This window comes from Elephas maximus, chromosome 8 (genome assembly GCF_024166365.1).
Source record: "Elephas maximus indicus isolate mEleMax1 chromosome 8, mEleMax1 primary haplotype, whole genome shotgun sequence".
In the NCBI taxonomy this organism is placed as follows: Eukaryota; Metazoa; Chordata; class Mammalia; order Proboscidea; family Elephantidae; genus Elephas; species Elephas maximus.
In genome coordinates, this window is record NC_064826.1 from 8,879,044 (window position 1) to 8,891,478 (window position 12,435).

General features: G+C 46.1%; 1 protein-coding gene across 2 annotated transcripts in view; it reads right to left on the bottom strand.

Moving 5' to 3' along the window:
- The window catches only part of WEE2 (WEE2 oocyte meiosis inhibiting kinase), a 37,002-nt gene that overhangs the window by 15,876 nt on the left and 8,691 nt on the right, over positions 1–12,435 (bottom strand). Inside the window, exons 2-4 of one of the 2 annotated variants that reach the window (XM_049894639.1) lie at positions 10,669–11,131; positions 5,219–5,415; positions 3,161–3,212 (exon numbers count right to left, since the gene is read on the bottom strand). In XM_049894639.1, coding sequence (XP_049750596.1) covers positions 3,161–3,212; positions 5,219–5,415; positions 10,669–11,070 — 651 coding nt within the window. In that variant the 5' untranslated portion in view covers positions 11,071–11,131. Of the gene's footprint in view, positions 1–3,160; positions 3,213–5,218; positions 5,416–8,495; positions 8,984–10,668; positions 11,132–12,435 lie in introns of those variants that run through there. The other variant, XM_049894640.1, reaches the window with a different exon arrangement.

Here is a 12,435-nt window from a genome sequence, read left to right on the forward strand (position 1 = left end):
AGTTCCAATCAATCTTCATCAGCAAGAGCTACAATTTTCATTGCCCCTAGCCATTCCAAGCTCTGTTTCCACCCTGTCTGCATTTCCTACAACTATCCAGCCCTCCCTCTGTCTCTTCTTTACTAACAATTATTTTTGAAAAATAATACTGTAGATCAGAGACACCTAAATGTTGCTCATAAGCCTCTGTTCAAACGCCTGAAGGCCTTCTACCAATTGTACATGAACTACCTTCCCATGCTCATCTCAGACACCAAATAAGCCAGTTTGCCATTAACATGCCTCCCTGACTCCCTAACCACCTGCCCAACTTTCTCCCACAGGTACACACTTTTCCCTTGCCTTCACGGCATTAAAGGTCATTTGTTTCCTTTGCCTAGAATTATCACAATAATAATATGCCATCTCTTCTACTCAAGTCTTGCTTCCTACAAAAAAATACATCTGTTGTTGTTGTCAGGTGCTCTCGAGCCGGTTCCAATTCATAGCGACACTATGTACAACACAATGACACAACACCGGGTTCTGCACTATCTTCACAATCATTGTTATGCTTGAGCCTGTTCTTGTAGCTACTGTATCAATCCATCTTGTTGAGGGTCCTCCTCTTTTTTGCTGACCCTCTATTTTACCAAGCATGATGTCCTTCTCTGGGGGACCAGTCCCTCTTGATAACATGTCCAAAGTATGTAAGATGAAGTCTCACCGTCCTCGCTTCTAAGGAGCATTCTGGCTGTACTTCTTCCAAGACAGCTTTGTTCTTCTGGCAGTCCATGGTATAGTCAATATTCTTCGCCAACACCACAATTCAAAGGCAACAATTCTTCTTCGGTCTTCCTTATTCATTGTACAGCTTTCACATGCATATGAGGTGATTGAAAATACCATGGCTTGGGTAAGGTGCAAAATTAGTCCTTAAAGTGAGACATCTTTGCCTTTTAACATTTTAAAGAGGTCTTTTGCAGCAGATTTGCCCAGTGCAATGTGTCATTTGATTTCCACTGCTGCTTCCTTAACAACTTTTCTCCATTTATCGTGATGTTGCTTATTGGTCCAGTTGTTAGGATTTTTGTTTTCTTTATGTTGAGGTACAATCCAAACTGAAGGCTGTGGTCTCTGATCTTCATCAGTAAGTGCTTCAAGTCCTCTTCACTTTCAGCAAGGCCATATCATCTGCATAACGCAGGTTGTTAATGAGTCTTCCTCCAATCCTGATGTCACATTCTTCTTCATACAGTCCAGCTTCTCAGATTATTTGCTCAGCATACAGACTGAATAAGTATGGTGAAAGATACAACCCTGATGTACACTTTTCCTGACTTTAAACCACACATTATCCCCTTGTTCTGTTCGAACAACTTCTTCTTGGTCCATGTACTGGTTCTTCATGAGCACAATTAAGTGTTCTGAAATTCCTATTCTTTGCAATATTATCCATAATTTGTTATGATCCACACAGTCGAATGCCTTTGCATAGTCGATAAAACACAGATAAACACCTTCCGGGCATTCTCTGCTTTCAGCCAAGATCCATCTGACATTAAAATATCTGACATAAAAAAATATTTCTACTACCCCCCATATAGATGAATTTATAAATATATATACATATGGATATGCATACACACTTTGTACATATGTGTACACCTGACTATACACACATAAGTACACACACGGTCTAGCTCCCCATTCATTTATGGGTTGTTTTGAGATGTATTTCAAAGATGTTAGAGAGCCAGTGCCTCTTGGGCAGTGACTTTTCTATCGTTTCCAGTCTCCAGCCCCTACAAAGGCTGTAAGTGTAATGCTTTGCACATATTGAACGTTCAATAAATGTTGTTGGCACTTCTGTCTGGAACCAGGAGACAACTTATAAGGTAAGTTAGGGTAAAACAGTGAAAGCATGAGTCAGGATCACCTACGTATGAAGGCCGGCTCCATGTGGCATTCCGTGCTACCTAATTCTGTTACCTTAGATATCTGAGGACATATAGTATTAAAACCATGTTTATAATAGCCACGCACTAACATTTTTTTTTAATTAGCACATTCTATCTAAGTAAAATAAAACTTGCTTCAAAAAAATTTATAAATTAAGAGGAAGGAAAACTCAATGAATCTTAAGTTCCCACCATTCAAAGACACTGAAGTAACAGTGGCTGCAGCCTGTTCCAATTCTCTCTGATTTATGTGTAATATACATTTTTGATAATTTATCTTATAAAATGTTGAGTCTTTTTTGTACACTGAACATTCGACATAAGTGTATTTTCATAATATATATATAAATGGTAATTTAGGAGCCCTGGTGGCACAGCGGTTAAGCACTCAGCTGCTAACCAGAAGGTGGGCAGTTCCAACCCACCCCCACTCCTTGGGAGAAAGACCTGGCAGTCTGCTTCCATAAAGATTTACAGCCTTGGAAAACCCATGTGGCAGTTCTACTCCGTCCTATAGGGTGGCACGGGTTAGAACCGACTTGATGGCAGTGGGTTTGGTTTTGTTTGGAATGGCAATTTAATATTTCAGTGACTTAAAACTCTAATTTACTTAGTCATAGGTATTTTCCTATTGCTGGACTCTTGGTTTTCACCTTTCTCCCCCTTTGGTTTGTGCTAGTACAGATAAGGCTGCAGTAAACATCTGGGAAAATATTTAAATTATTAAATATTAAAAAGTATTCCTAGGGTAGATGATCAAGTAAGGAATTGTAGGTCAAAGATTGTGAGCATTATAAAAGTCAGTAAATACTGACATATTTAGGAGGTAAAATTTTACATATAAGCTGCAGCTCTGGCTTTGCAGCCATTTTTCTCTGCTCTGTTTTTCCATTCGGGAACTTTAAATATCTTGATTTTCCCTTCACTTTTCTACCCCATAAGTACAGAATTCTTCCCTGGATCAAAGACAGAAGCAGCAACTTTTAATTTAAAAATACTCCAAGGTAATGATTCAGCAATATGATATCAGATACTTCCTGGCAAAGTAACAAACAGCAAAGAATACAAGACCCTGATTATAGTCCAGGTAAATTCAGACACAAAGCACTTCTGTGAAGCTGCAAAGTGTGTGTGGTGGGGGGAGAGATGGGTGAGGGGCGGAAAGGATAGGAGAATGCAATGACAGGGGTCTAATAGCTGAGTCAAGGAAACACGCTCACCTTGGCAGGCAGCTCTTGTTCTACCATGCCTTCCTGTGGACTCGCTTCCTCGCTGGGAGGAAAAAAAAGTTATTTCAGCGTATGACTGGCATTTATCGAGCCTGGTGCTACGCTAGGTTCTGGGACTGTAAGAGTGAATAAGACAATTCCTTCCCCTCTCCAATTTTGTTTATATTTGGGGGCAAGGATAAGCAAGAAATGACAACATAAGAATAAGACAGGGTAAGAACAGGATGGAGCCCTGATGGCAAGTGGTTAAGAGCTATGGCTGCTAATCAAAAGGTCAGCAGTTCGAATCCACCAGCTCTTTAGAAACCCTATGGGGCAGTTCTACTCTGTCCTGTAGGGTCGCTATGAGTCAGAAGGAACTCCAGGGCACCTAACAACAAAAACAAGACTGGGACACCAAGGGTACCATGGACAGCATCCAGGTCCATCTTGTGAGAAGTAAAGGGCTTTCCCAGAATGCAGGATAAGATACAATGCCGAGAATGTGTAGGAACTAGCTAAGGGGAAGGGGCCTGGAAAGGAGCAGAGTTTTGGGCAAGTAGGTAGAACAACATGCGGCAAAACTTGGAGACAAGAAAGCGTACAAAATATATTGAAACTATAAGTGGGCATTATCATCCCAAATGAAGAAACCGCGGCTTAGAGACATGAAATAACTCTGGACTATACAACTAGTAAGTGGCAGGACCGAGATCTAAAACCAAGTCTGGCTCCAAAGCATTTGCCTTTCATCACCACACTGCACTCCCCCAGAGCCTGGCTTTGAATTAGGGTCACAGGCAGACGGTGAGGACAGCGCGGTGACTCTAACCCTGGCTGAAGCTCTTTGGCATAAGGAGTTGCCTTCTGGGTCCTTAAGCAATGTGTCAATTTCTAGATCATTAACTATTGACTTTTCTTTTGGAGACACATGGGGTAGGAATGGCAAAGGGGAGACTTGACACTCACGGACATAAATTGATCCTGACATCTGTGCCTTAGATTTAATACTACATCCTAATACTTTATAAAACAACACCATAATAACTAAGAGAGAAAATACCATCTCAGAAGCACTAAGGAATGTTACTAAAGTGTTACTACTTTCATTGCCAGGATTTCAAATTTGTGGTCTTTCCGCTGGTTTCAGTGAGAGGTGAAACCACTAGAATTCACTGGAAACCACTAAAGAGCTAAAACCATTAGAGTTCTTGGTAGCCAAAGTGGGTTTTTGTTGTGTGCTAGTGCTGAAGTCCTGTTTACATAAGATCCAGGAGACAGTGTGGAGAAAACCTATCCTGGCCACAGGTCTGGTTAGTATATAGTCATGGACTCCGAAGAAACAAACTCAACCTAGCACGTTAAACGCTCTGCAGACCCGATTGCCTGCGGCGCATGCACTCTGCTGAGTACGCGTGAACACGAATGACTGCCCTATTTCAGAGGTGCTTCCACTGAAGGCATGTGGTAAAGAAGCACCCCCTGAGTAACAGGCAAAATCCCGATTGAGATGACTTCTCCCTGTCCACAGGCTCCGTGGAACAGGGCAGTTGGCTTTCTACTTTCTAGCACCGCTGAAAGCGACGCTACTTTTTTCTCTCCTGCTGATCTTCCATCATCCGCTGAGAGCTTAAAATCCTTGCTCTATGTTCCCATCACCGCCATGCATACAAGCCAGACCCGAAACAGCAATAGGCTCCCTCTGTGAAGTGTGAACAACCCCTTTTCCAACTGCTGGCCCCACAGTAGCCTGAGGAGACCCTTGGATGCCACTCCACAGCCCCTTCAATGTCCTAAGGGAAGTCTGAGGTCTCTCGCTCTGTCCTGCCTTTTACAGGGAAGGCGTCCACAGCACACATCAGAGTGGAGAATGCTCAGCTGTCTGTGACGACACAGGTTCGAACCAACACTGACATTTAGGAAGGCTAAAACCAACACTGACATTTAGGAAGGCAGGAATACGCACAACATCGTAGAACTTCACGTGACTAAGTGCTTGCTGCTGACCTTTTACCCCCTTGAGCTACAGTACCGTTAGTTCTCAAAAGTCGTGGGCAGTGGTTCACTCACGGCTCTCCTCTGATTTTCCTCTTGCCATTGGATTGAAGGAACAACTTTCTGTAGGACTCTGGGGTGAAGGGATTGACATTGACCAGAGCCAATGAGGTCGTCTCATCCATGAAGGACACAGGCGTCAGCCTCAGGTGCTTGGAGCTCCGGCAGGAGACCTTCCCTGCTGGAGAGACCGCCGTCGGGCTCAGCTGGCTCTGGATGGGATGACAAAAGGGAGTCAGGACGGGCTTAGTGAATCCTGCTAATATTTAAACCATTAAATGTCCTTGCTGTTTGGGATCTTAGAGTTTATCTGATTCAGTGTCAACTAGTTACGCGATAACTGGCCTCCTTATAAAAAATGCCAATTCTAGCCTTTACCTCTAGATATTCTGATTTATGAACTCAACACAGGAATCTTACTTCTGTTAAGCTCCACTACCACCCTGGAAAATTCTGATAACTAGCTATGAAGACCACCAATTCTAGTCCTACATGCAACTTTTAAAGATGAGGATTTTTAAGTTTACAAAAAAAAAAAATAGTTGCCATCAAGTCGACTCTGACTCACGATGACCCATGTGTGCAGAGCAGAGCTGTGCTCCACAGGGTTTTCACTGGCTGGTTTTTTGGAAGCAGATCACCAGGCCTTTCTTTCGAGGCACATCTGGGTGGACTCAAACCTCCAACCTTCCAGTTCGCTGCCAAGCACATTAACCATTTGCACCCCCCAGGGACTCCAATTAAGTTTAGACAAACAAAAATGACTATAGAAGACCTGGTCTTTGTCCTTTCAGCGTTTATATTTAACTTCCCTGGATTATTGATGCGAACATTTGTTTGGTGCCAGCAGAGTGGCAGGTGGTGAGCTACATGCTGAGGGTACGGAGGTGAGACCTGCTCTTCAGGAACGCACAGTCCATTCTCAGTGGCTCATCAGTGTTTCGAAAATAATCACTTTGTAAAGGAAAGATTTCAAGACTATCTACACATGAAAGGAGAGGTTTCTAACTGCACTTATAATTTAGCCTTAAATGAGATGAGCTCTGTAAAATGGGATGGAGATTAAAATAACACTCAGAAGTGAGCTCTTCATTCAGGGCTTAGCCACGGCTACAACTAGCACAGCATCAAACAGAAAAATGAGCAGGTCTTCCCACTGAAAAAAAGACAAACTAAACCGACACTGTTGAGTCAGTTCTGACTCATAGCAATCCTACAGGACAGGAACTGCCCCATATGGTTTCTAAGGAGTGGCTGGTGGATTCGAACTGCCAACATTTTGATTAGGAGCCAGGCTCTAAACACTGCGCCATCAGGACTCCTTACTACTCCAAGCGGGGTACAATAAGAGAACATAAACCTGAAAACTAACTGGCCCTAAAAGGGCAGAAGAAAGAGATCAAAGGCAGAGAAGTTAGATGATACAGCAGAATGCCACCATGACCTAAGTTCAGGGGCCAGAGGAATACCTGAGCTATAGATCTTCAAGGGTCCAGGTGTGTACCCGGCCACGATGGAACCCTGCAGTATAATCGTGGCACCGTGAGGCCCTTTCGAAGGAATTCTACTGCTTTGATAAGCTCTCCGTGTGACTTTTCAACGTGGAAGCAGAAAGTAGACCACAACCTGACTCACTGCATGAAAGTTTAATTAAAGTTTGTGAGTCTACAAAGAATGAACACGAACTTGTTATAAATAATAAATGACGGATATAAGCAGAAACTTAGGATGCTGCAGACTATGCACAGTAACCCAGCATTTAGAAAAGGATGAAGAGAAGCAAGTCACCACTGGAGTCGAGGGTTTTCACGGGGCTTTACATGCCTCCTACAGTTCACAGGGCGGGTAACCCTGGGACTACAGTCGGGCGAAGCCCTCGACAACGAGCTCACAGTGCTCCTGGGAGCTCACAGTGCTCCTGGGAGCTCACAGTGCTCCTGGGAGCTCACTGTAAGGGCTGAATATGGGTTCAAAATAAGTAAAACTATACTATTGTTGGGGGCAGTGGTGGTTCAGTGGTAGAATTCTTGCCTCCCACGCAGGAGACCCGGGTTCAGTTCCCTGCCAAGGCATCTCACGCACACCACCAGCTGTCTGTCAGTGCAGGCCTGTGTGCTGCTGTGATGCTGAACGGGCTTCAGCAGAGCTTCCAGACTAAGACAGACTAGGAAGAAAGGCCTGGTGATCGACTGCAGAAAATCAGCCAGTGAAAACCCTGTGGACCACAACAGTCCAAACCGCAACCAATCACAGGGATGACACGGGACCAGGCAGTGTTCCGTCCCACTGCGCGCGTGGTGGCCAGGAGTCAGGCTGGCTCGACGGTCACACCAATCACAGGGATGACACGGGACCAGGCAGTGTTTCGTCCCACTGTGCGCGTGGTGGCCAGGAGTCAGGCTGGCTCGACGGTCACACCAATCACAGGGATGACACGGGACCAGGCAGTGTTTCGTCCCACTGTGCGCGTGGTGGCCAGGAGTCAGGCTGGCTCGACGGTCACACCAATCACAGGGATGACACGGGACCAGGCAGTGTTTCGTCCCACTGTGCGCGTGGTGGCCAGGAGTCAGGCTGGCTCGACGGTCACACCAATCACAGGGATGACACGGGACCAGGCAGTGTTTCGTCCCACTGTGCGCGTGGTGGCCAGGAGTCAGGCTGGCTCGACGGTCACACCAATCACAGGGATGACACGGGACCAGGCAGCGTTTCGTCCCACTGTGCGCGTGGTGGCCAGGAGTCAGGCTGGCTCGACGGTCACACCAATCACAGGGATGACACGGGACCAGTCAGCGTTTCGTCCCACTGTGCGCGTGGTTGCCAGGAGTCAGGCTGGCTCGACGGTCACACCAATCACAGGGATGACACGGGACCAGGCAGTGTTTCGTCCCACTGTGCGCATGGTTGCCAGGAGTCAGGGTGGCTCAAGGGGCCACTAACACCACCACCACCACCACCACCACCATTGTCCCAGTTCAGGCCCTTCTCCTCTTTCTCCAGACCCGCAGTGAATAGTTCCCTGCCTCCAGGCCTATCCTGCTGTGGCCTACCCTACACGTGGAGGCCATGAGTTTTCAAATGCCCCTGCTTAAAACCATGCAATGGCTCTATCAACACCTTCAGGATAAATCTTGATCTAGCTCCATCCTACCTACCCCGGCCTCATCTCCTCCGCGCTCTGCTGCACTGAGTAGCATGCTGTTTATATCCTTCCCCTCCATAACTTGGTAGGTGCTGGTCCCTTTGTCTGTAGTTTTCATGCCCCTCTTGTTTGTGAATGCCAACTCACCCTTTGAGACGTCTCTCGCACCTGACTTTCTTTGGAAAGGCTTCCCTGATATCTGGAGACTTCACTCAGAGCTCTTCCTCGAGGCGTCCTCATCACCCACTACCCCTCCTCTGGGACAGAGGAGCTGAACTTCAATGATTGCTTCACTCATCTATCCGAATCCATTTTGTGGGCACGTCGTGAAGGCAGTAAATGGGTTTTGCCAGCAGAAGATCTGCTAGCACACCAGGGTTTTCTGTTTAAGTGTTGAATGAATGAATGAATGAAATATACAGACCATTTAGCAGACCCATGTCGTGTTATCTTGCTGGCGTACTCCTGCTCAGGGCCACACTCTGCCTGGAACTATCAGCCCACTCTCCCCATAGTTTCCACATATCAAAATTGAGCTTAGCTTGCGTTGCCTGTCCTAGGCCTCATCCACCTTTCCCAGTCACTGCACTGAGAAGCAATCCATGCAGAGGACTCCATTTAGCCCCTCTTGAAGCACTTACCATGTGGAGTCTACAGGCACATGTCCCCTCTCTCTGCAGGATCGGGAGCTCTTTGAGGGCAAAGACTATCTCCGATGCTCCTTGCCACAGCTAGGTCTCAAATAATGAATGAGTAAATGAAACGATGAACACATGGATGATCCATTAGTTGGTGATGGGACCACTGAGAATCCTGCAGGCGGACATATTAAGGTAGCTTGCCTACACCTCACATAGGAGGCTTAGCATTCCAGCGCAGACGCGGTGCCCGTACTCAGCGGGTGCTGAGGAGGCACACTGGCTGTGACTGTGCCGTAGTGGGATCACAGATGTTACTGTGATCATCTCTAGTACCTCCCACTCAGCCAGCAGGAAGCAGAGCTGGCTCCAATCCAGGGATCACGCACCACAGCACTGAGTCTAACAGAGGTATCCCTGCCCCAAACCCAGCGTGAATAACGTGGAAGAGGTAATAGGAGACCAGGGACAGCAAGAATAAAGGAATGTGCTGACTGCTAGGAACTCTGCTCATTTGGCATCTGTTATGGATTGAATTGTTCCCCCAAAAAAGATATGCTGAGGTCCTACCCCCACTACCTGTGAATGTGACCTTGTTTGGAAACAGGATCTTTGCAGATGTAATTAGTTCACATGAAGTCATACTGGAGTAGGGTGGGTCCTAATCCTATATGAGTGGTATCCTCATAAAAGAGGAGAAAACACACAGAGAGACAGAGACAGAGGGAAGACAGCTACGTGAAGATGAAGGCAGAGATTTGCGTGATGGAGCTACCAGCCAAGAAGTACAAGGATTGCTGGCCATCACAAGAAGCTAGGAGAGAGACATGGAACAGATTCACCCTCAGAGCCTCCAGAAAGAACCAATCCTTCCAACACTTTGATTTTTTGACTCCTGGCCTCCAAAACTGTGAAACAATAACGTTCTGTTTTCATACGCCATCCAGTTTGTGGTACTTTGTATGGAAGTTCTAGGAAATCCATACAGCATTCCTCAGTTTGTAAAGAAGTATCAACAAGTTGCCTCTTTGCTCACATACCTCAGAAGAGCCTTACTTCACTAGATGAAGAAGAGAAGAGTTCTTTCAAGAAAGAGCAGCAGCAAAGAGATGAATACATTCAAACAGTGGGTGTGAGCATTCTGATATTAGAAACTTTAATAGATAATCACATAAAATAGAGCTAGTTGGATGGAAAAAAAAAAAAACCAGAATAAGCATAGCATAGAAATAATAGAATATACATCAAAATAAAATAGAATAGGCAGGATTTCAATGTCCTGACTTAGCACTGACTGGCAATAGGCCAGTTCATTCCCGGGGACCATGATTTTCTCGTCTTTTTTTTTTTTAAGGTGCATAGATTGGGCTCGATCTCAATCTTCTCCTCAGTCCCAATATCCTTTAACTAGGAGCTTTTCCCCATCCAGGATTGATTTAGGACCCCCACCAAATAACGGCTCATTCCAAAGAGTTGGAGAAGGCAGCTGGCAAGACATTTAATTCTGTTTTCTGGTAACTAAACCCTTCTTCACTGTCACCAATAAACACATCATTGAGGACACACAGCATGTTAGACAAATATATCACATACCATAAGCTGCCAAGCCCTCTTTCTCTTCCAGCTGGATTTAAGGAGCACAGGTTTTGGAGCCCTGGCCCTCTCCCCTACCACTCACTCACCTTGGGTGTGAAGGGGCTGCCACAGTGCAGTGAAGTTCTCCTGTCTGCTGGAGCTGGTGTTCCGGGAAGTCCGAGAGGGTGCCTATCTGCTGGGGCTGGAGTTTCAGGACATCTGGGAGGGCTCAACACCGGAGTCCTCAGCATCGAATCTGGAGTCCCCAACGTTGGATCTGGACTCACTCCATCCTTCCCCTGACCTGTGTTGAGTCCATGGATGTTCTGAAGGGGAGTGCTGGGAGGAGTAAGCTTCACCTCTGCCGCCTGCAAGTCAGACTTCTCTGGGATCTGGCTCTGGGCTTCTGGGGGCTCTCGTGCTTTCTCCTGCTCCTCCTTGGTCTCTGCTTCGCAACAGGAGAAGTTTAATTTCTGCTTCAGCTCCTTGTTAATTCCGTTGTCATCCATCTGGGTCAACTATCTTCCCAGCGAAGGTAGAGGGGACTGTCAGAGGGGAGCACTGCGCCCTCTGCAGAAGGGAGGAGGAAAGGTTGAGCGGCAAGTTCCCAGCTGTGGCCTGCTGTTCCCTCACCCACCGGCTACACCAAGACACAGTTAGTAACCCCCTTAAGCACATCTTCCCTCTGCAAGACCCCAGCTACACCCTTATCTCCATTCTGATGGGAGGAAACTCCAGCAGCTCTTTGAGCAATGAAGTCCAGTTTATGTGTAAAACTCTTCTAGATAGCTCACAGTCTCCTGAACCTACATCCGAAAGACCCCGTGGATCTGGGAACCTGTAATGTGGCATGGCCTTCAAAAATACTCATCAGCCAATTTGGGAACAAGCTCATTGTTGGAAGGAAAATATTTTCACTCTTTTGAACTTATCATTTATAAATATCACCCTGTCTTCCCTTCTATCCACCACCCACCCAGTGGCTAACAAACCTGTCACTGTGGAAGTCTATTCCAACTCACAGCGACCCTGTAGGACTGGGTAGAACTGCCCCATAGGGTTTACAAGGCTGTAATATTTATGGAAGCAGACTGCCACATTTTTCTTCCATGGAATGGCTTGTGGATTCAAACTGCTGACCCTGGGGTTAGCAGCCAAATGCTTAACCACTGAGCCAGCAGGGCTCCTGAGTTAAATAGAGTTTGGCATCACCTGGGCATCATAATGATCCTCAAACAACCTCTAACATATCGTGGCTGCAGTTCATGTCCTGGGTAAAGATACACCTTAGATCTTTGCGAGACACATCTGCCCTAATTAAGACACCCCTAGCCCCAGGCACTGGCAGTTAAGGCTTTTAGGAACAGGAATGAATTTTAAAACTGACAAGAGAAAGGCAAGAAAGAGCAGCACAGAGAATGGCTTTAAAATGACCGTTACTTTTGCGAAACTGCCTTATTTTGTAAAATGCTTTCTGTGTTTATCTTAATTGATTATCACTTTAATTCATTATTTAATCTCTTTCTCATGGAAGCCTCATGGTGAGGGTAAAAAGCTCTCTGAAGGAAAACAGGACAAAACCCCTATATCACTTCATAGGCAGTCCACGAGAAAGGAAAATGACATGCATGAGTCCTATAAGATCCTTCAGGCAGGGTCTCTAGACGTGCCAGATGTGAGGGCTTATTTGCCCAATAAAGGGGGGCCCTGAGGAGACAGCCGCTACGGAACTGTGGCAGCGGGCGCGAGCTTGATTGTGACTGAAATCAATCTCATTTTCCTTCTCCTTATAACCCTTGGTTCCCTTTGCCTGTCGCTTCTCCTCTTCACCATTCCCTCCACCCTGTCCCCCTCACCCATTTCCCACTCCCAAC